The sequence below is a fragment of the Varanus komodoensis genome, unplaced genomic scaffold, assembly GCF_004798865.1.
Source record: "Varanus komodoensis strain SLA01 unplaced genomic scaffold, ASM479886v1 scaffold1, whole genome shotgun sequence".
NCBI classification, from domain to species: Eukaryota; Metazoa; Chordata; class Lepidosauria; order Squamata; family Varanidae; genus Varanus; species Varanus komodoensis.
In genome coordinates, this window is record NW_025335268.1 from 7468058 (window position 1) to 7490910 (window position 22853).

At 39.6% G+C, this 22853-nt stretch overlaps 1 protein-coding gene across 11 annotated transcripts in view; it reads right to left on the bottom strand.

Annotated features, from left to right (window-relative positions):
- Positions 1-441: 441 nt before the first annotated feature.
- TMEM63A (transmembrane protein 63A) overlaps positions 442-22853 on the bottom strand; it is a 40934-nt gene continuing 18522 nt past the window's right edge. For 10 of the 11 annotated variants that reach the window (XM_044434817.1, XM_044435156.1, XM_044435075.1 and 7 more), the window contains 12 exons: positions 22054-22187; positions 21467-21604; positions 19129-19282; positions 17001-17107; positions 16253-16339; positions 15340-15399; positions 12181-12343; positions 8698-8803; positions 6169-6336; positions 5714-5829; positions 5383-5448; positions 442-1408 (listed from right to left, as the gene is read on the bottom strand). In XM_044434817.1, the coding sequence (XP_044290752.1) occupies positions 1280-1408; positions 5383-5448; positions 5714-5829; positions 6169-6336; positions 8698-8803; positions 12181-12343; positions 15340-15399; positions 16253-16339; positions 17001-17107; positions 19129-19282; positions 21467-21604; positions 22054-22187 (1428 nt within the window). In that variant the 3' untranslated portion in view covers positions 442-1279. The remainder of the gene's footprint in view (positions 1409-5382; positions 5449-5713; positions 5830-6168; positions 6337-8697; positions 8804-12180; positions 12344-15339; positions 15400-16252; positions 16340-17000; positions 17108-19128; positions 19283-21466; positions 21605-22053; positions 22188-22853) is intronic. The other variant, XM_044435242.1, reaches the window with a different exon arrangement.

Sequence of the window (22853 nt, forward strand, 5' to 3'; positions counted from 1 at the left end):
CTAGATGGACCCTTTGGCTGACTCAGCATAAGGCAGCCTCCTATGTTAAAAAGATCAATTTTTCCATGTGTGCCCACATACTTTCAAATCAAAAAGCTGAAACAGGAAGAGATAACAGGCTGAAACAGAAGAAGTGTTAATAGTCCAGGAGTGGATTTTCAACTTCCTTCAACTTCCTTGTCTCTTCCCATAGCTGATAGAAGTACAATATGTTGTGTAAAGCAGTATATTTCAAATATGCCATAGATACGTACAACAGAGTTTTATTGGGCAAAATGCCGGGCAGGGGCCTGGGAAAAAGGCAGTCCCTGAAGCCTGAGTCTGATGCTTCTCCCCATCTTTCAAACCATCATTAAGCCCTTGGTACACCAATATTGCCACATATAAGCATTTCATAAAAGGTGCAAATGTGGAAAAAATTGATACACTGAGCCACAAAAATGTATCTGAATACAGTGTTTTATTGAATATGATTGCTTAATTATGCTTGGATCCAACACAGCCTCTGGCAGAAATTTACACCTACTTCATAATTTTAAAACATCTTAACATTACGTTTGTGGTAGCTTTGGCACTTAAAGCATACCTTTTTGTTTAAACCAGAGAGATTAAAAATAATAAATGTTCATGTCCTTTATCATTTGACAAGTACACTTCCCCTGTGTGATGTCCTTAAAACAGTGACCAGAAAACTAGCAATTGCAGCCCAGTTAAATGTTCTTAGAGAGTCTTTTCTTGCCCTCTAGTTTTTGCCCATTTTCATTCTACATCATTCTACATCAGCAGGAAGAGTCCTCTTCTAAGAAAAAGAAACACTCTTGCTAATGCTGAAAGGTACTAGCAGAGATTACATTTTCTTGGTTTTTCCCACATTTGTTTTTGTACAAAAATAGCTGTTGTCTTTGAATATAACCCAAGTGTTTAACAAATATTGGTGATTTAGTAATTGCCAAGACAGTCAAATCTTTCTATGAAGGCAACTATTAAGTAAACCCAAAGTGGTTTCTCCAAGTATTTCTTGTTCAATATGACCAAGCCACATTTTGTGTAATGACCTACTAGAGTAACCAATCCCAAGATAGCAACTTTGGAAAACTAGCACATATGAAACCATCCTGAATGGCCAGATCACTGGTTGCTTTGCAAGAAAAGACTGCAACACAGGAATATTTTTGGCGAAATCCTTTCTGTGAAGCAGGGCTAAGGGTGCCACCTTGTGTTAGTCCGTGATAGCAAGAAGCACACTTTTACATCTTCCAAAGATGACAGGTTCATTCTTTTAATGGACGTGCATGGTGTTTCCCCCTCTTGTGTATGTCTCTGACATGCTGCCGTAGAATTGCTGGTCTTCATTAGCCAGAACTGTTCTTTCAGTAGGAATATGTTGCAAAACACGGGGTACATACACCTGGAATGGCAGAAAATTTGCATGTTGAACAATTAAAATACTGAGACAATTATGATTTCAAATTCCAAAGTTTTATTGCCAGTACCCAATTTGCTTCCTACTGTTTGCTTTCTCTATGGAGAAGACCTTTCTTCCTCCTTACCTTATACATCACCTAAGACCCTTACAGGCTGATTATATTTGGTTTCCCGTGGGTCTCTTAAACCAGAAGACAGTATTTGACTTCTCTTTCATGAAACAGCATTTCATGCTCTTACATGAATCAATAACAACTATTCAAATGTCAGTGTCGTTGTTGTTATGTGCTGTCAAGTCATCTCTGACTTATAGCAGCTCCATGACTGAAAGCTCTCCAAAACGGCCGGTCCACAACAGCCCCACTTGGCTCTTCTAAGTTCAAGGCTGTGGCATCTTTTATAAATTCAATCCATCTCATATTTGATCTTCCCTTTCTTCATTTACCTTCAACTTTCCCTAGCATGACTATCTTCTCCAGTGAGTCTTGCCTTGTCCATATGATAGCTTCAGTTTTGTCACTTTTGCTTTTAGGCAAAACTCTGGTTTGGTTTGATGTAAGACCCACTTGTTCATCTTTCTGTCAGTCTAGGGTTTTTGCAAAGCTCTCTTCTAGCACGTTTCAAACACATCAACTTTTTTCCTGTCAACTTTCTTCACTGTCAGGTTTTCACACCCATAGATTGTGAATGGGAGAATAATAGTATACATGATCTTGGCCTTGGTCTCCAGTGAAATGTCATTACACTTGATCATATTTTCTAGTTCCTTCACTGCTGTTCTTCCAAGTTTCTGGCTTCAATTCCTTGGCTACAGTTTCCCTTTGAACTGATGACTGAGCTGAGGTATGTAAAATCTTTCACAATTTTGAATTCTTCATTGTTAACAGTAAAGTTATATAACTCTTCTGTGGTCATGATTTTCATTTTCTTAATATTCAGCTGCAGTCCTGCTTTTGCGCTTTCTTCTTTCACTTTCATCAGGAATCGTTTCAAGTCATTGCTGCTCTTTGCCAGTAGTATGGTATCATCTGCATATCTTAAAACATTGATGTGTCTTCTGCCAATATTCACTCCTTCCTCTGATTCTAATCCAGCTTTCCCTATGATATGTTCTGCAATACAGGTTGAACAGATACAAAGATAAGATACATCCTTGTCTGCCACCTTTGCGTTTCTTCATATTCTGTCCTAACAGTAGCTTCTTGTCTGAGACACAGGTTGTGCATCAGGACAATCAAGTGCTGAGGCGCCCCCATTTATTCAGGACCATCCATAGTTGCCTGTGATCCACACAGTCAAAGGCTTTGCTGCTGTCTATAAAGCATGGACTGATCCTCTGAAATTCTTTGTTGCTTTCCAGTAACCAACGCCTCTTCCTTTTCAGAATCCAGCTTGAACATCAGGTATTTCTCACTCCATATAGGGTTTCATTCTTTCTTGCAACACTCTGAGCATCACTTTGCCTGAATGGTAAATTAATGCAATGGTCCTGTTGTTGCCGCACTCTTTTGCATCTCTTTTCTTGGGGATTGACATGTATATTGAACATTTCCTGGCTGTGGGGCATTGTTGTTTTCCATATTTGCTGGCCTATTCTTGTTAGGATTTGGATTGATTCATTTTCTTCAACTTGCTATCCTTTCTACTCCAGGTGTTTTGTTCTCAGAGCAGCTTTTACTCTTTCTACTATTGCAGGCTTTTCTTCATAGGATTCCTCTTTAAAGAAGCATCTCATTCTTTTATTTCTATATATTCTTTCCACTTCTCTTTCCACTTCTTCTAGTCAGATATGATGTTTCTTTGCTGGTCTTTTAGCATTCCAAATCTAAGTCTGAATTTCCCTTTGATTTCTTGGATCTTCTGGAAGACACCTTTTTTTTTTTTTTTGCTCTTTTCTGTTTCTTTTCACTGGTCATTGTAATAGCTCCTTTTTTTTGCCTCCACATGATGAGTCACTGAAAAGCTGCATTCAAGATTCTGACCCTATTTCTGTCACCTTTTGGTTTTGCTTCTCACCTGACCTTAGTAACTGTGTTTCTGTTGTCATCAAACTAGGATGTCATCTAGGCTTTTTCTTCCTTGTTACTATAGGAATGGTCTTTTGGCACTCTTCCCTAATAATAGTTCAGTCCAAATTTCTTATGGCTCACAGTCAATTAAGTTGACTAATGGAAATCTCATCTTTATGTGAATTTTAAATTCCTCAGGGAAATTGCTTGAAGCTATACTTGGACACTATATTCCTGTTGGTGATCTTTTCCAGCTTTACTCTAACTGTTGATATTAAAAGTTCATGGTCACTAACTGGCCTTTTTGGAAGTGAGAATACAGATTTTCCATCTCCTGCTTCCAATAACATAGTCCATTTGATTTCTGTATAGGTCCTCTTGTGATGTCCACATACGCAGATATCTAACTGGTTGCTTGAAGTACATATTTGCAATAAACAGATAGTTGGCTTCATAGAATTCTATGAGTTGTTCTCCTGCTTCATTTCTGATCCCTAGGCCAAACTGCCCACAACAGTAGACTCTGCTTTGTTTCCTACTTTTGCATTCAAGTTACCTAGGATTAGTAGCATGTCTTGTTATGATGTCTTATCAATTGTCTCTTGAACATCTGCATTAAGGTTTACAGTTTCTCCCTCTTTAGCATCTGTTGTTGCAGACTTGAATAACAGTTACGTTGATTAGTTTTCCACAAATTCATATTGATATCATTTATTCAGATTTTGTGTTATAGTCACTTACTGTTTACATTGTCTTGCTTAAGTATTTAGAGCTACTCCACTTCTTCTGAGTTTGTCATTTTCAGAGTAAAATACTTTGTGTTTGTCTGACTGAAATTGCCCCATTCCAGTCCACTCTAGTTCACTCACACTGAGTACTGCAATATTTAACTGTTCCATTTCCTGCTTGATGGTTTCCAGTTTAGTTTGATCATACCTCTCACATTCCATGTCCCAATTGTAATGTGTTGTGAAGCATCAGATTTTCCTTTCACCTCTGTGCATATCAGCCACTACACTGCCTTTCGGTTTTGATCTAGTTGCATCATTAGTGATAACACTATTAGTACTTATCCTGTGTTCTTCCCCAAAAGCTCATTGAGTGCCTTCTAAAGTGGGGGTCTCATCTTCTGTCACAATGACTCATTTCATCATAGGGTTCTCAAAGTAAAAAAAAGATTCAGAAGGGGTTCACCACTGCCTTCCTCTATGCAGTACTAACCAGTTACCTTGCAGAGTTGCTGCTTTTGTGAAAGATTCTCTGCCAGTGCTGCCTTCAGCTACCGCTGCTGTCCAGAAGTTTCTCTGCCCCCATCATCATAAGAGATATTCATTCTCTTCTGTTGGCATGGCCATTACTACCAAATAGGTGGATGCATCTTAGTCTGGTGTCTCTGCTTTGACCATTCCGCCTTGGCTGACCTTGCTGGGAGACCAGCCAAGTGAGACAGTCTGGTCGCCTGGCAACATTGCTGTCAGTTTCTCTGACACTCTCAAACACCCTTGCCACATTAAGCTGTGCATCCCAGAGCGGGGAAACACTGCCAAATGTGAAGACCTTATATACTGTTACTATATAGTGAATATATATTCTAAATAAGTCTTAGTTGGTCCTAACATTTTATATGTAAGGAAAACATTTGTTACCATTTAGGTTCAGTAGATGTAGCAGTACAAACTGATTTTAGTAGTTTAGTGGTTAAAAAGTGGTTTTATTTTTTAATGTAATTTTATGTTTCACTTTATTAGATTGCATGTTATTTTATGTCTTAATGTTATTCATTGTCCAGAGAACTTTAGCTATTGGGCAGTAAATAAATAAAATACTATCTAGTCAACTAATGAAAGCATTTAGTCATTTCAGAATTTTGTGATGAATGCAAACACTTTCCCTACGAGGAATTCATTTTCCCATGAAGAACAAATAATTATTTTTCATAACCACTTACAGGAGATTTTGGAGGTGCTGCTGAAGCTGTATGGTATCTTTTTCCAGTAATCTCATGCTTTGTTTCCTGCAAGTATCAATAGTGGAAAGCCAAATCAGTAAAACAAATTTAAAAACCAAACCTGTCACTTTAATATGACTACACACACATACACATGAGGGAGTGTCTTCCCTCTTAAGGCAAAATTTAAGTACTGGAAACTAAATAGCAAGAACTTGGACTTACTGAAATAAAATACAGATTGACTATGGCACTCATGTCAAGTGCCAAATCCACATGTAACGAAATGGAGAAGACACAGAGACTTACCGATACAACTGCTGTGATTTACCTTATAGTTTCGGGGGCTCAGGTGCTTGAGGCAGCCAAAGCAGGTATAGCCTAGGCAAACTGCAATTGCTATAAGTAGTACTAGAAATGTAAATAAAGTTATAGGTGCTTTAAAACCTAAAATAGAGAAAAACATTTATCAGTAAACTGTTGGAATGGGAGCTGGGAAGAAAGTAGGTTCCAACACACACTGATCCTGAAGCATATGAATGTATTGCTTCCTCTGGAAAGAATACTCCTGCCATTTACTCTAAAAGACATGCCCATGTCCTTGATCTTGGCAACTCGTCTGCCCCATCACCTGTCCACCCTCAGGAGACCCATACTTTAGCCATAACTTTGTCCTAGGTTCCCATTCACTGTATAATTTAGAAATCTAAGACCAGACTCACTCCTCACAAGCTGCATAAAATGTCTACCCTAAGTTTGTCTTCTCATAAGACCATCCATATTTACCTAGTCTCAAAAGAGAGAAAAAAAACAGCCAAAACAGGCAGAGAATTGGAGCTGCAAGAGCCTGATTCACAGCTGCAAAATGGATCTGCTTTTCAAGCTTTGCAGGAAGGAATGCATAGTAGAGATTGTAGCGGTCCACCGTATGCTTCAGGAGTAAATAAATTAACCCTGAAAATAGGAAATAAATGCCAGAGTTACTAAAAAGTATGACAACAAAATGTCTGTATTTTCCATCTCAAAAGATAAACATTAGGATTTCCAGTGATGTACAATATATGAAATAATTTGTAAGAGACTCTTAACTATTGCATTTGAAGAAAGAATGCACTTTATAAGGTTAGATCAAATGTTTCTTTTCCTCACTGTAGACTGGCACAGTATTGAAATATTCTTTTTTCCCTTGGCTTAACTTTAGGAGACTCCTTTGACCTTTCCCCAGGCACCAACAAACCAGCAAAGAACAAGAATGGCATGTCTGTTGGTTCTGGAGCACCAAAAGTGAAAAATTAGTTTGCAAACAAGATAATTTCAACCCTTTTGGTGCTCCATAGCCACTATGGATAGTGGCTCCCTACTTTGAAAATGAAGTTGGGGGCAGTGGGGACTATATGCTGCCTATGGGCTTTCTCCTGGTTTAACCAATAAGAAGGAGTCCAGTGCTGTTTTAAATGCCCAGAACAGCATGTTTGGTTTTTAATGTTTCATTATGAATTTCAATGTTTTCGTTCAGCCGTGCATGAATTTCATTCCTATCAACATTGTAGCAGTATGTGCTTGAGGATCTCGTGAAAGTTGTGATTGTTTATCATTTTTAAAACCACATCTTAAGTGTTACAGAGAGCAGAGCACCTATTCTTTTGATCTTGCCTACAGAACAACAACCTAGTACTGGGATCAATCTTTTCTTTTGATGAATACCATCTTAGCTAACCCAGGTCAGCTGTCAGGAAGCATTGTCCAGTAAAACTGCATCCCATCACATACGAGGGAACTAACAGTACAGTGGTACTTTGGCTCACAACCTTAATCCATTCCAGGACTCTGGTCATGACCCAAATTGGTTGTGAGCCAAGTCAAATTTCCCCATAATGGTCAATGTAAATAAGGTTAATCCATTCTGCAACTATTTTTTAAACTCACAAAAATTTGAAGCAAAGTGACAAATAACAACAAAGATCGCGGCCATCTCCCCCGCCCCCAGCAATCATGCAGGGGGATGGGGGGACATGGGTGCGATCGGGGGAGGAGATGGGCGCGGGCGCGCTGGGGGGGGAGATTAGCAAAAGTTGTGCATGTGCGGGGGGAGGTGGGCACAGGCATGCTGGGGGGAGGCAGGTGCACTGTGGGGGGAGGCGAGCGTGGGCACACTCAGGTAAGGAACACGGGCATAATCGCAGCCATCTCCCCCCACCCAGCATGACTGCGATTGCACCCGTGCAGGGAAGGTGGGCGCGCTTGCGATTGTCACCGAATGCAGAGTTCGTGACCTGCGGCAAAATTTTTATGAAATTTCTGTTCACGACCCAATTTGGTCGTGAACTGAGGTGTTCATGAGTCGAGGTACCACTGTACTTTGCATGTGTACTTAGATGTAAGGAGAAGTGTATTAACAACAATATTACATCATTATTTGTAGCATGCAAGATTTCACAGAAAAAATGCAATTGTACTAATCCTAACCAAAACCCAGTATCGACAGGAACACTGAGATAGCACCAAAGTGACATACAGGGGCATAGGAACCCAAGAAGCTTATACCGGAGCCATATCAGAGATATACCTGAGGTCCATCTAACCCAGTAGTGTCAACACTGACTGGCGGCATTGGTTCTCTAGGATTTCAGGCAGGATTCTTTTCCAGCTCTACCTGGAAATGCCAGAGTTTGATTCTGTAACCTTCTGCATGCAAAGAGTGTGCAGTAACACTGAGTAACACTGAGTCACATCTCCTTCTTTGTATGACACATTTGCCACAAAAATGGTGACCATGGCTAAACAGGACGATAACACTAGGAGCTGTATTATCTATTTTACCAGATAGCTTCGCTCCCTTGGTTTTGCAGGAATAACAGTTCTTTCTCTCTCATTGTTTGTGCTGCAATAGCCTGTGGCCCTCTTTCATCCTCTTTTCCTTAAATCTGTGAAGTCCACAGTCCGGACTTCCTCTTACTGATCTATGTTGACTTCTAAAGTTTCACAGTGTTATTCTGTAACATTAGAAATGTTGACTGTAGAGTTTCTTGTAACAAGTGGAGATAACCCTGTACAAATGCACTAGAGGCAGAATTGGAGACAGCCTTTGAGAAATTGAAATTCCTGCCCGTATTTTAAAAAACATGTGGAGTAAGTTCACCTTGACATTAGTATAATTATACATTTTACTACTCTGTTTTGTTTAGCCTATGTGAACAAAGTCAGCCAGCATCAAAACTTGTGCAACTCATACATTTCTAGATCTCAGTACTATTCTCAAGCCAATCTTTCACCAGAGCTTGTTCCACCAAAAATCCTACTCACTGGCCAACTTACCAAACGGGACAATAATGGGGCAAGTGATGCTGTAGGCCATGACGACTGTGAATACACACAGCGTCCAGGCATACATTGCTCCAAACTCAAACTGAAATGCTTGGTGCTGTAAAAAAACAAAAGGTTTAAATCACATATTGTAAGAGCTAAGATTCCAAAGAAGAACCATGCTAGATCAGAGCAAGGGTTCATCTAGTCCAGTATTCTGTTCACACAGAGGCCAAACGGCTGCCAACCAGCAGGATCAGTGCAACACAAGTGTGCCTAGGTGTACTCCCCCTTATACTGCGGGCAGCCTAGAGCCATCAAGACTAGTAACCCTGGATAGCTTTATCCTCTGTGAATTTGTCCAGTCCCTCTTGAATGCTATCCAAACTGGTAGCTATTACTGCATCTGATGGAAATGAATTCCAAGCTTCGTGCAGAAATACTTCATTTTTATCTGTTTTAAATCTCTCACCTCTCAATTTCATGGGCTAACCCCAGGTTCTGGTATTATGGAAAAGGGAGAAAAAAATCTCCACACCATTCATAATTTTTGTCCTTTCCCCCCTGAACTAAACCATCCCAGATGTTGCAACTTTTCCTCACAAGGGAGTGGCTACAGCCATGATCATTTTAGTTGGCCCTTTTCTGCATTTTTCCAACTCCATAATATCCTTTATAAGTAAGTTGAAAAGCACTAGTCTCAATTAGGGACGTGCAAGAAATCTGTTTTGTGCAGAAAAATCTTCCAGCTTCCTTGACTTCAGCACCTGGGACGCTGGTCCACTTTGCAGTGGTCCAGATTTCAAGTTTCTGGCACGCAAGCCCAAGGTTCAAGGAGCACTCACTGGGAACTGAGCCCCACATGCTGTGCAACTAGCACCTTTAACACATGCTTGCCACTGCTGCCAGTAGCAGTGAGTTGGGAAGGTAGCTGTCTGCCAGGAATAGCAGCTGGAACACCGGCTCAGTGCGCCCCCTTTCCGTGTGTGCTGCTGGTGCTGCTGGCTGCAGCAGCAATCCGGGAAGAAGGCTGGTCACCAGGGATGGCAGCTGGGGACAGTGGCTGGTTGCACAACCAGGTGCCTACGAGTGTATGCAGACTTCCGCTGACTTGACTTGCTTTGCAGGACCAGGCCAAGCATGAGAGGAAGTCCACGTATTCTGGAGGGACAGATTCCAAAAAGGGTTGTCCCAACCCTAGTCCCAGTACAAATCCCCTTGAAACCCCACTGTTTCCATCACTCCAACTGGGAGACTTTTACCGTTTATTCCAATTCTTTGCTTTCAGTTCCTTAACAGTTACAATCTGGAAGATCTCTCCTTTTATTTCATGACTGCTAAATTTGCCCAGTAGTCATAGGTGAGGGACTTTTGTCAAAAACCTTTTGGAAGTGAAGTATACAGTATCTACAGGATGACTCCTGTCCACATATTTACTTACACTCTCAAAGAACTCTAAAAAGTGAGCAAGGCAGGACTTACTTTTGCACAAGCTATGTTGATTCTCTCTCAGCAGGGCTTGTCCTTCTACATGCTTACTAATTTTATCTTTACTATTATTTATTTCAATAAATTTAACTGGGACAGCCATTAACAAGTAATTAATCCCTTGCCCCCTGAAGAACCCTTCCTTAAAAATTAGTTTTACATGATCTATTCTCTAGTCCTTTTGGTACACAGGCTGATCTTAGAGATGTTACATATCTTTGTTAGAAAATTGGCAATTTCATATTTCAGTCTTTTGAGAACTTTAGTATGGATACCATCAAAAGGTAATTTATTAACTTCTGATTTGTCCACAAGGCTGAGAATGTCATGGTTTGACACTATTATTAGGCTCAGTTCTTCAGATACCTTTTGTGAAAAATATCAGTTCAGGCACAGGTATCTGTCTTATGTCCTCTGTTGCGAAGACAGATGAAAATAATTCATTCAGCTTCCATGTAATTTCCTTATCCGTTTTTAGTACTACTTTAACTTTATCATCTTCCAACAGTCCAACTGTCTCCCTAGCAGGCTTCCTGCTTCTGATACATGTAAATTATGCTTTATTGTTGGTCTTGATGCTCTTAGCGTTATGCTCCTCAAAATACTTTTGCATCTTGTATTGTCTGCTTGTTTCTCCTTTCTTCACATTGCTGTTCCCTTTTGTTTTCCTCACTGATAATTCACCTGCCTTTCCTAACTTGTAGCATATCTTCTAGCAGAGCTATTATTTTAATTGTGAGCAACCTCCAAGTATTTAGAGATGAGTTAACCCTCTTGACACTTTCTTTTAACCTTTTACCTGTTCCCTCAATTTAGACAAGTATCCTCTTTTGAAGTCAAATGTGACTTTTGGATTTCCATGGCAATTATCCACTTACATATATATTAGAACTGGTTACACTATGGTCACTGTTTCCAGCTGGTTCTACAACATTTCTATCTTGTATTAGGTCTTGGGAAAGACCAGGTCACCTCTCATCCAGCCAGTTCCATGACCAGCCATTCTAGGGCATAGTCATTTAGGGCACTGAAAAATCCAACCTCTTCTTTTTGACTGGGACATGCATTCATCCAATCAATGACGGATAACCGAAGTCACCGATTATTAGTATACTTCCTCACCTGGAGGATTCCTTGATTTTGTTTTCCATCTCAAGATCACTTTATGCATTCTGGTCTGGAAATGACAGCATGTTCCTAGTACTAAATTTATTTTGGAGTCCAGTATTGTCATCCACAGAGTTTCTGTGGAAGACTTTGCCCCTTTTAGGTTTTCTAGTCTGCTTAACACTGTTTCCTATAGTCCTTCCTACAGAATTTACATCTAGAGATAACTGTATCCCAACAGATTGTCTCCATTCCATCCAGTTTCACCGCATGAACTATATTCCTGGTTTTAAAGAACTCCAAGTCTCTCATTTTGGCTCAAATCTTCTAACATTTGCAACGGAATACCGATACTTAAAGTTCTTCCCCAGATGTCTCTGGTATGTGCATCCTCTGCTATGGCACGTAGGCCTCTTTGGCTATCATATTTTATTATATGTTGGTAGTCTTCCCTTCTACAAATTTGCCTCTTAATTTTTCTGTTGCGATTATACAAATGTTCTATTCAAAGTGATTCATGTCAAATTTCCCATAGAAGAAACCAATTTTTACACATATGACTCAACACACAAATCACTCAACAGTGTAACTAGAGATGTGTTAAGATTCAAGACAACAAGTAACAGGGTCTATTTATTGGCTCACTCAACTCAAAGCAGGGAATCATACTATGCATATAAATCCCCTCAAATGCTGTGGCTCTTGGATGGGAAAACATAGTAATTAATCAAGCTAGTTGTATTTAATTAAAAGACCACCAGAAAAATAGGGCTTCACTATCAAGATACCAAAGAGTCCTGGGATGAAGGCAAGCAGACAAAAAAGGTAGACAGGCAAAATATTGTTGTGCAAACTTGACTAAGATAGAAAACATCCTCAGGTGGTAGAAAATGTTTATACCTGCTTAACATTATCTCTCTCAGCAGAAGATCTGGCTAGAATCATCCGAATGGTATATAACATAAGGCCTGGCAAACGAAGGAGCTCCATTCCATTGCCGATAAAAGATGATGCAATCACATAGTTCACAAAGAAGGCTCCTTGGTCAGGGAGAAAGACACACCTGCAGTAGGATTTTTTTAAAAATACATAAGGCAGGAAGCAACAAACAAACCTCAGCTCAGATCACTTCACCCATCTGGTCACCCAGATGAACATTCCTCCCCAACTCTTGAGATATACCTCCCACTATTCCTTTGTCTTCCACAATGCACAGATCTTTCCAATTACTTTTCTTAGACACTCCCAACATGTTTTGCCAATTATATTCTTTTATGCTTAAGAAAGATCTAGGAATTTCAATGGGTGAATGCTAACTTATCACAAGCAGTAAGCCATGGTGAGTTCATGTGAGCAAAGCAACCCATTTTTGGCCCCCTCCTTCCCAACTGGTCATCCTGCAGGTATCCCAAGGGAGGAATGAAAGTTTTCCCTACTCCCTGCCATGATAGCTAGCCATTTTGGACTCACTGGACCTTTTTTCCTATTCATTTATTTTCTGCAATCCTTCTTCTGACAGCTACAAACAAAAGCAACTTGCCAGCCATTTCAAGAAGAATTATGTAGTTATCATGAGGGACTTCAATTTCCCTGATATATGCTGGGAGACAATTTCTGCCAAACAAGCCCCCCTAAGAGATTCCTGACATACATTGTCAACAACTTCCTCCAGCAGAAGGTAAAGGAAGGAATGAGAGGATCAGCTATCCTTGATTTAATATTAACTAACAAGGATGCCCCTGTGGACAAAATAGTAGCCAAAGGAACCCTGGGGGAAAGTTACCATGCAATACCCAAATTCTCATTTATAAAGGAGACAAAGGTCAACTGCAGCCAAACTTGTACCTTGGACTTCAAAGAACCAACTTTAACAAACTCAGAAAACTGATGAGTGAGGTTCCATGGCAACTTACTCTTAAGGGAAAAGGAGTCGAAGAGGAGTGGGAAATCTTGAAAAAGATTCTCCAAGCACAACAACAAACAATTCCAAGAAGAGAAAAGTGTAGGGGATAAGAGAGCAACCCCCGAGGCTCCACAAAAAGTTAAGGGACAACCTGAGAGAAAAAAAAGAATATGTACAGGAAGTGGAAGCAGGGCCAGGCCACAAAGGAAGAATATAAACAAATAGCAAGGAATTGCAAGGATGCCATCAGGAAGGCTAAAGTAGGAAATGAACTGAGAATAGGAAAGGATGCAAAGAACAACACAAAAACCTTCAGTTACATCCCCCCCCCCAAAAAAAAAAAAAAAAGACAAAGAGATAGCTGTCCAGCTATTTAAAGTAGATGATAGCGTGATAACAGATGACAAGGAAAAGACGGAGGCACTCAATTCCTACTTTGCCTCAGTGTTCTTCCACAAGAAAATCTACATCCAAATCAACATCTTTATTAATGATTTAGATGAGGAAGTACAAGGAAAGATAATTAAATTTGCAGATAATACTAAACTATGGAATAGCAAACATCCTAGAAGACAGAATGAAGATTCAGGGCAATCCTGATAAACTTGAATGCTGGGCTGAAAGCAACAGAATGAGATTCAATAGGACAAGTGCCAAGTCCTCCACCTAGGAAAAAGAAACCAAATGCATCAATAAAAGATGGGGAATATGTGGCCCAAGAGAACGGAAAAAGAAAAAGACCTTGGAAATGTTGTGGACAACAGGCTAAACATGAGCCAACAACACAATGCAGCTGCAAAAAAGTTAAATGCTATTTTGGGATGCATTAATAGAAGTATTACTTCCAAATCACAAATAGTAGTAGCTCCCCTAGACTCCTCACTGGAATACTGTGTCCAGTTCTGGGTACCAAGATTTAAGAAAGATGCAGAAAGATTAGGAAGGGTCCAGAGGAGGGCAACAAAAATGATCCATTGTTTGGAAATGCAGTCCCATGAGGAAATACTGAGAGAACTGGGTATGTTCAGCCTTGAGAAGAGAAGACTGAAGGGGGACATGATATCCCTCTTTAAGTACCTCAAAGGCTGTCACAAAGAGGAAGGTCAAGATCTCTTCTTGCTGATGCCAGAGTGCACACAGAATAATCAATTCCAGTTGTGACAACCCAGATTCAGGCTAGATATCAGGAAAAGTTTCCTTACTGTCAAAGCACTAGGACAGTGGAACCAGTTGCCTAGAGAGGTGATAGACTCTCCCACAGTAAAGACATTCAAAGAGAAACTGGATAGTCATCTGAGTGGGATGGTAACTTATAACAGCAGGGGATGGACCGGATGCCTTTCTTGGCCCCATTCCAAATCTAGTATTCCATGAATCCTCTCAAAGTGCCAGAGCAGCAAGGTTACCCAGACTTTTTAAAAATGTGCAAAAAAGTGTTTTTTTTAATTTAGGGGCAGCTATGTAACCAGGATAATACTTTTCCCAGGATCCCCACAGACACTCCCACACATCTCTAAACATCCAGATTTCTATGAATACAGCCAAAAATGTTAGGAAAAAATAATGTGTGCAAATATTTGCACTATTATTGGGGGCACTGTTTTTAATGATGGTTGGACAACCACGGGTAGACACTGCAGGGTTCTGCTGGGGCACCTTGAAGGTATTGCTCATAGCTGCCAAAACAAGGATCACAAAAGGCAGCTTCACAGTCACCTTTTACATGCTCCAGTGGAAAACAGAAGGGAAGACAAGTGGAGGTAAGCTGATTTGTGACAGGGAATGGGGACATCTGGGATACCTATGGAAAGACTGAGAAAGAGAAGGAACGATCCACAGTAAGTCCAATCATCTGTTGGGTTCAGTATAGATTCTTCACACAACCACCACTTATAGCCAAAGCAGATTAGTGTGAAGTGTAGCTGTATGCATTGTCTCGCTCCATAAGCTGAATACTGAGATCTGCAATTGTTTGAGAGATCCCTAGAAAATTACATATAAAAAAGAGCAATTACATCTTCTTGGAATGGCTTTTATATGCAGTAGTATTAGTTTTGTATATTGCCGTTTACTGCAAATTGGTTATGAAAGCCTTTTGCACAGATTAGAGAAAGGATTAGGCAGCAAAAAGATAAAAAGGATCTTTAAATACTTACTCTAATCTAATTCTAGATTTAGATGCTTTGTCAAACACCCAACGAAAGAAGAAATCCAGACTGGAAGAAATGTTTGGTATTAGTCTAATTCACTACAGAATAGGACATGAAAACAAAATGGCCATTTTTAAAGTACATCATTTAATAAGTATAGTTACTGTTTAGTTTTGGAAGTTTATACAGAAAGTTATGCATGCCTAAGGGGCATAACACACATGATGCAGGAAATTACCCATTTTTATGAAGAACAAACATATATCCTCATTTAAAGGCAGCTGTACAGGGCTCCAATTTTTATTAGAGCCCTGATGCTGGGGAAGCAGTGTCTGGACCTTTCTAAGCATGATACAATCTTCTGATCACAATCACGCCTTAAACTTGCCCCTCTAGATAAAAATGTACTTCTTAGCAGCTGGGGATTATTTTGATTGGGAAAATGGCATGGGGGAAAAGCTTATCTGATCAAAGCTGGTTGCCATTTCACAGCTGATTTTAAAGTTATATATATTAAAAAGTTATCAATCACTTCAGAACCACTATTTTGGCTTTAATACTTATTTAAATTAATGAAATGCAGTTGCTTTTCATTTGTTTCAATGTGATTTAAGTATCATGGCATTCTAGAGAAAGCTATGAACAGGATCTAATAAGAAGACATGAGTACTACATTGCTGGTGACGCAAAATGGGATTTAAGCAAGCAAATAACTTAAAAGTGAAAGGAGGGGAGTTCTGTGGTTTATGCAGAGATATTGGAAGGATTCAAATCTACCTTCCCTGCACAGAAATACTACATTTGCTTGGACAAATACTGAAACGATAAAAAAGGCTAAAAATAATGTTTCAACACAATATATTCTAAAAGAAATCTTTGTAACCTTAGCTTGAAAGGTAGATTCTAATGTGGTCTTTACCTGGTCAAACCAAGTGAAGGCAGAATTAACACCATGAAGATCAAAAATATATAAACTTTGTGCATCATTATTCTGTGTTCACCAGACCTGTTAAAAAGAGAATAAATGATCATGTGTATTCACAAACATGGTTCTTTTGTTTTCTTTTGACCCTGCTAGTTCTGACACAATTTATGGCAATTTCAACATCTGGAAATACATTGTTTCTGGTTTTGCTTTATTTGTTCCTTTAACTATGCTGCTCTCAAAATTCTAAAAATCAAACAAAGAGCTGAGATGCATGCCAATCACCCAATCTGCATTAAGCATGTAATTTAGCTACCAAGACAAATAATAAATGCCATAAGCAATCAAAAGCATAGTTATACTTCCAGCAGATTTACTTTAAAAGCAAGCAGTCCTTCAATATATGCTTTCATAAGTCAAGCACGAAACCCAATTAGAATATTTACCAAAGAAAAACCACACTGGATCTTATTCTTTGGTCACCTAGGAAACAGAGCAACTTCCTTAAAATTCAGTAAGAAGATTTATTCAATTAAAGGAGAATGTCTTATAAGAAATAATATAACCACTGCCTTTCAGCATATGTAAAGTTAAAATCAGTAATTACTACCCCTTTAAAAGTTGCGGAATAGAGTTACTATGACTTGCAGTCTTATTTTCTATAAGGCATTCTTTCCTTTCACTCTCCAACAGAATTTCAAGATCTTTAAACAGCTAAAAAGGAAATTAAATGTACTCTTACTTTGTCCAGTGCAATTCAAACAGTGTTGAATAATAGACAATTGTTGGGAGCAAAGCTGAAAAGGACCACAGAAGGACTGTTGGGAAGAATTGGCTAACAACTGGGTTCTGGGGGGAAAAAGAAGAGAGAAATGTGGCCTTGTTCTATACAGCCACCATGAATGCAACTGAGCTGCAAGTATGTTATTATTACATTACATCTATACACAGCCTTTTCCCCCTTTGCAATGAATCCAAAGCGGCTTACAAAGTTCTACTCATTTTATCCTCACAACAGCAAACTGTGAGGTAGGTTAAGCTGAGAATCTGCAGCTGGCCCCAAGTCACCACCAAGGTTCACAACTGAGTGCAGACCAGAACCCAGATCTTCCTAATCCCAGTCCAGCACTCTCATCACTGACTCCCCATATGTGTTATACTGGCTTTAAGAATTATAACCCACTGAAATCTGATTTGCCTTGTAGAAGAACGCTGAGATAGCAGCTAGAATCTGGCAAGAAGTCAAAGTTAGGGGAACAGGTAGACACAAGGCCAGAGATTTAAGATTAAGAAGAAATAAGGGCTTCTGAATAAGCAAGATCCGCAAAGAAGTGTGTGGGTCCTCTGCAATATTTATTATAAATTTTTATTATTTAAAACTTTTGTATGCTGTCCCTTATGCATGGCATCTCAGGACGGCTTACAATAATTAAAACAACAACAATAAAACAGCAATAAATAACAATTAACCAAAAATACAATTAAATAAGTTAAATAAAAGTGACTGTTAAACATTAAAATTTAAATTAGTTTTTTAAACAACAGTTAAATGAAAAGGTTTAATATGCAGCTATGCTATTTTCAAGAAGCCTGAACTTACTACAGTCTTGCATGAAACTAGTGTGGTGGTTAGAATGCTGGACTGGGGACACGGGAGAGCCGAGTTCTAGTCCTCATTCGGCAATGAAACTCACTGTGTGACAGGCCAGTCACTCACTCTCAGCCTAATTACTTCACAGGATTGTCGTGAGGATAAAATGGAGCTTTGTAAACTGTCCTGGAGCTTACACAAGCAAAAAAGTGGGATATAAATGCAATGAACAACAATAACAACAATCCCTAGCTTTTCATAAAGCTAGAATGAAAACTAAAATATATGCCAGCCTTAAGGTACATTCTGTCAGGACATTCATTTATTAGTAGTACCTGCATACTGCTTCATATAACGAAGTATCTAAGTGGTTTACATACATAAATACTAAACGTCATGTAACAATAGAAAAATCAAATGCAGTAGTGTACAAAAATCAATTGCAAGTCAAGAAATACATATGTAAACAGGTATATTTCCAGGGGGTGCTTTCAGTTCACAATTTGTGCCTCTCAAACCACATGAGAGAGACCATTCTATCAGGGGAGTGTTAGTCCAGTGAAGGCCCACTTTTGAAACATCACTTGATGCCATTCTATTGGTTGCAGAATAACCACAAACGCCCCATTTGAGGATCTTAGCTGGATATGTACCAAGGAAGGCAGTCTTGCTAAATATCCTGATCTCAAACTGTTTATGCCTTTATATGTTACCTATGAAGCTATGATCAAGGATCTCTTAACAGACAGCTCTTTTAACACAGCTGTAACCTGTATATGGCTGGGTGCCTTACCTAGCATTTTAGCTGCACTATCTGAAGCTTCCAAATAGGTGCAAGGGCAGCTTCACACAGAGCATATTACAGTGCTCTTATCATGAGGTTAGTGGTGCATGAACCACAGTGATTAGCCAACCCTATGCAGTAATGGGCAAAGTTGTTGCACCAGCTGTGTTGCCAGTGGGCATGCAGAGCCACTGATGTCACTTGGGCTTCTAGTAACAAAGAAATGCCCAGGAGAATCCAAAAGTACGGACCTGTTCCTATGGAGAGAATGAAAGCACATCCTGAACAAGGACGATCCATCCATAGGGTCTTTATCTTATCAGGATACAGTTTATTAGCCCTCCTCCAGCCCTTGGCTGAATCTGGACACCAGTTCAGAACATGCATGGCCTTTGACTGAGACACTACAGAGAAATAGCACTGGATATCATCCCTGCACTGATGACACCAAGCTCCATAGAAGATGACAACATGAATATATAGGGGGCTACTCACATTAAGATAATGAATGGGTTTGGTTACATTGAACTTGTCCATTGTGGAAATGATAATGGAGGGGGTTGTCAGAAAAAAGAGCCCACAAAAAAGCAACAAATTGATGCAAAACCACCGAAACCACCATTTTGGCCCTTGAACTGAGAGATTATTCCTGTCAAGTAAAAACACACAACAGTCAAACATGTACAGTTTGCAACAGTATTCATACATGACCCATTTGTTTAAAACAAGAAGGTGCAAAGCAATAGAGATGAGAAGTACAGTGGTACCTTGGCTCACGAACTTAATCAGTTTCAGGACTCTGGTCATGACTCAAATTGGTCGTGAGCCAAGTCAAATTTCCCCACAAGGTTCAATGTAAATAAGGTTAATCCGTTCTGTAACCATTTTTTAAATCATAAAAATGTGAAGCAAAGTGACAACAACAAAGATCGCAGCCATCCGCCCCCCTCCAAGCCCAAGCGCAGCCATCTCCCCGCCCCCCGCCAGCATGACCGAGATTGCACCCATCATCCCTGCAGGCGCCTGTCATCCTGGTGCACTGGGGGGGGTGGGGGGGGGGAGACGGGCGTGATCGCGGGCGCACTGGGGGAGGGTGAGATGGGTGCAAACGGTGCGCTGGGGGTGGGGAGATGGCCGTGATCGCAGTTCTGTTCATGCAGGGAAGGCATCCGTGATCAGAGGCGCACTCCTGCAGGAAAGACAGGCAGAATCTCAGCCATCTCCCCGCGGCTCTGCTTTGCTGCTCCCGTCTTTCCTGCAGCCGTGAGCCTCTGATCACGCACACCTTCCCTGCACGAAAGCAACTGCGATCCATGATCAGAGGCGCGCGGCTGCACGAACGACAAGCAGATTCTCGGCAATCTCCCCCGCGGCTCTGCTTCGCTCACCTGCCTTTAGTGCAGCCGCATGCCTCTGATCACGCACACCTTCCCTGCACGAATGGAACTGCGATCGTGGCCATCTCCCCACCAAAGCGGTGTTCGCGACCCAAGTAAAAATTTTTCAGTAATTTTTGTTCGTGACCCGATTTGTTCGTGAGCCAAGGTGTTCATGAGCTGAGGTACCACTGTAAGTATGATTTGAAGTACAGAAATAACAGGCAGATGATGCTTAACCATTTTCCTCACCTTAGCCCTCCCCCTGAGCAATGACGTAAGCATGCATTGGTGGAGAAAAGATGGCAAGACAATTTTTATTTTTTTAAATTTTGTTCTGAGCACTGGGCTCACCAGGTGAGGAACTTTATCAAGGAATAGATGTACTTTTATACAAGCTACAGGCCAAAAAAGTAGGACATAGATTTTCTAGCTACAAGTTACTTACTTGAAAGAGAACTTAGTACTTGAAATATATCTGGAATCTCTATTAAAATTAGCTTTGCACCATGCTGAATATTTTACCGTTCACTGGGTTAGATTAATTCCCATAGGCTTACCCTTAGCATGTGATCAATTCAATGACTTCTTCTTAAATAAGGCTCTGCATGCACAAGCTTGACAAGGCTCTGCATGCACAGGGTATATGCACTGTTGGACTTCCCTTGAAAATGCTGCAGAAGGTTTATGAACTGGCTTCAAACCAGTGTTTATTTTTACTTGAGTAGAGTAAGATGGTATTCTTATTCTTTAACTGGCGACAGATTTCATAACTAAATAATGTGAAATCCAGCACCGCAATAGTGGGTTTCCACTAATGCAACAGGACTTTCTTCCTCTCCCTGCTTCCTTTTGCATTGTCTGAGCTCTTCTCTACATGAGGGATTTTACCACTGCTTAACTGAGGCTTCTTCCATATTCACTGCAGGACAAAAACCATTGATCCCCCCCACTCCCCAGAACTTTGTATTTCCTCTTCCTTTCTATACATTCTATTTACCAACCACAAGATGGTGCTGAGGTATAGCTGCAGTATAGCTAATTTGCAACTTTCCCAATACTTTTATTCCAGAATTTTGCAGTTCAAAATTTAACACCAGACTTTCCTTGCTCTAAAATATCCTGCTAAAAAGGCTAAAAGACACAGAAAAGTCTCTGGGGAATGATAATGTTACGAAAGGACCCAACAAACTTCCATGATTGTGAAGGATCACAAGAGCACAATGAAAAGCTCAACTTCAAAGCACTGAAAATCTGTTCAGGAGAATTTGTGTGCAGGGGAGAAGGGAAATCATTTCTTTCCCCTGGCTTCAGTCAGAAAGGGAATACCACTACTGCATACAACCCAAAATATAGGAAATAGCATTGAAAAGTTAACTGATGTTCTAGAAACAAACTCAGCCTCCTACTTCCGTTATTTTCAAATATGAACTGAGGGAAAAATTCAGGCCCATTACCAACAAATATCCTCTGGATGGGTTGCATATGCAGCACTCCACTTAGAAATAAAGAGTTCTTTACTCCAGGTTGATGGCTGGGGTTCTCCTTTACAATTACATCCTTGACATTTACAGGCATTGAAATCTTTAAGAATACTGCAGTAAAATAAAATATTTGAGTGTTTATGTTTGGAAATACTTAATATGCACAGAGAAAATGCAAAGTAAGGGCAGCCAATACAATGCTGGCACATTCCTTCAATTTCACATAACCAGAGTTTCACATAAGTATTGCTTTTAAGAATAAAGACTGTAGATACACAGAGACAAATTATATAAAAATAAGATGATTCTATGCCGAATATATGAGGGAAATATTTTTTATTAAGTCCTTTAGATAAATGTTGTTCAGACAGAAAAGCTTTGTTGTCAGATTAAGACAAATCAGCCCATTGTCAGCTAAATTATTTAGAATGAATACAGCTGCCTTCTGGTTTCCTGTGGAACAACAACCAATTAATTATACTGGACTGTAAACAGTGATAGTTCTGTGGTTCATTCTACTGAAAATAATTCAACTTTGGTAGCAATACTAAAGAACTTACTGTGTTGCCATGGATTTCTCCTTCAATGTTACAAAAACCATTCCCAATGGCTTATTATGAATGATTTCTTCTTCTTTCAAATATTCATCCAAATTTTTATTGGAAACCTTAGTATAGTAATCTATAGCATCCTCCTGTTGGACAGCAGACTTGTGTTAGAAGTCAAAATTGAAACTGCTCAGTTATTTAACATCTTCTGACATTTGTGAAATAGTAGCAATCTACTTATCCTAGCTGGAAATAAAACTTTTTACTTTCAAAATATCTGCAGTTAAATACCAGTAATACCTGTTTTTTCTATCACATTCCAAGAACAGAACACAATAACAATGGCAATATATCAGGCTTCACATTTGTTATCAGAAGATAAAGCAAAACAGAAAAAAGCCTCAGATACATAGTTTATGACAGGATTCAATGTGGTCCAATAACCCAATAGAGATATTTCCCCCAAAAGAGTATTATAAATGAGAAATCACTTGCACTGTAATAGTGTTAACTCCTGCATCAAGATGAAACCAAGGCAGAGCACAATTAACCCTTCAAGTACAACAAATGCTTTGTAATTATTTTGAATGTACAGAAGTTTTCTACGAAATCAAAACAAAATTTTCTATTGTCTTTGACAAGCTAAAATTACATATAATTGAATTTAAGAGAGACACAAAAAGCTGATATTTTCCTTAGACCAAACAATTAGCAATTTGATTTTTACAGTCACTGTAATAGGGAAAGCCTAGCATTTTTTTACGCTGGAAGGGGAGAGATGAAACACCAACATTCTCAGAAATGAAACTAGG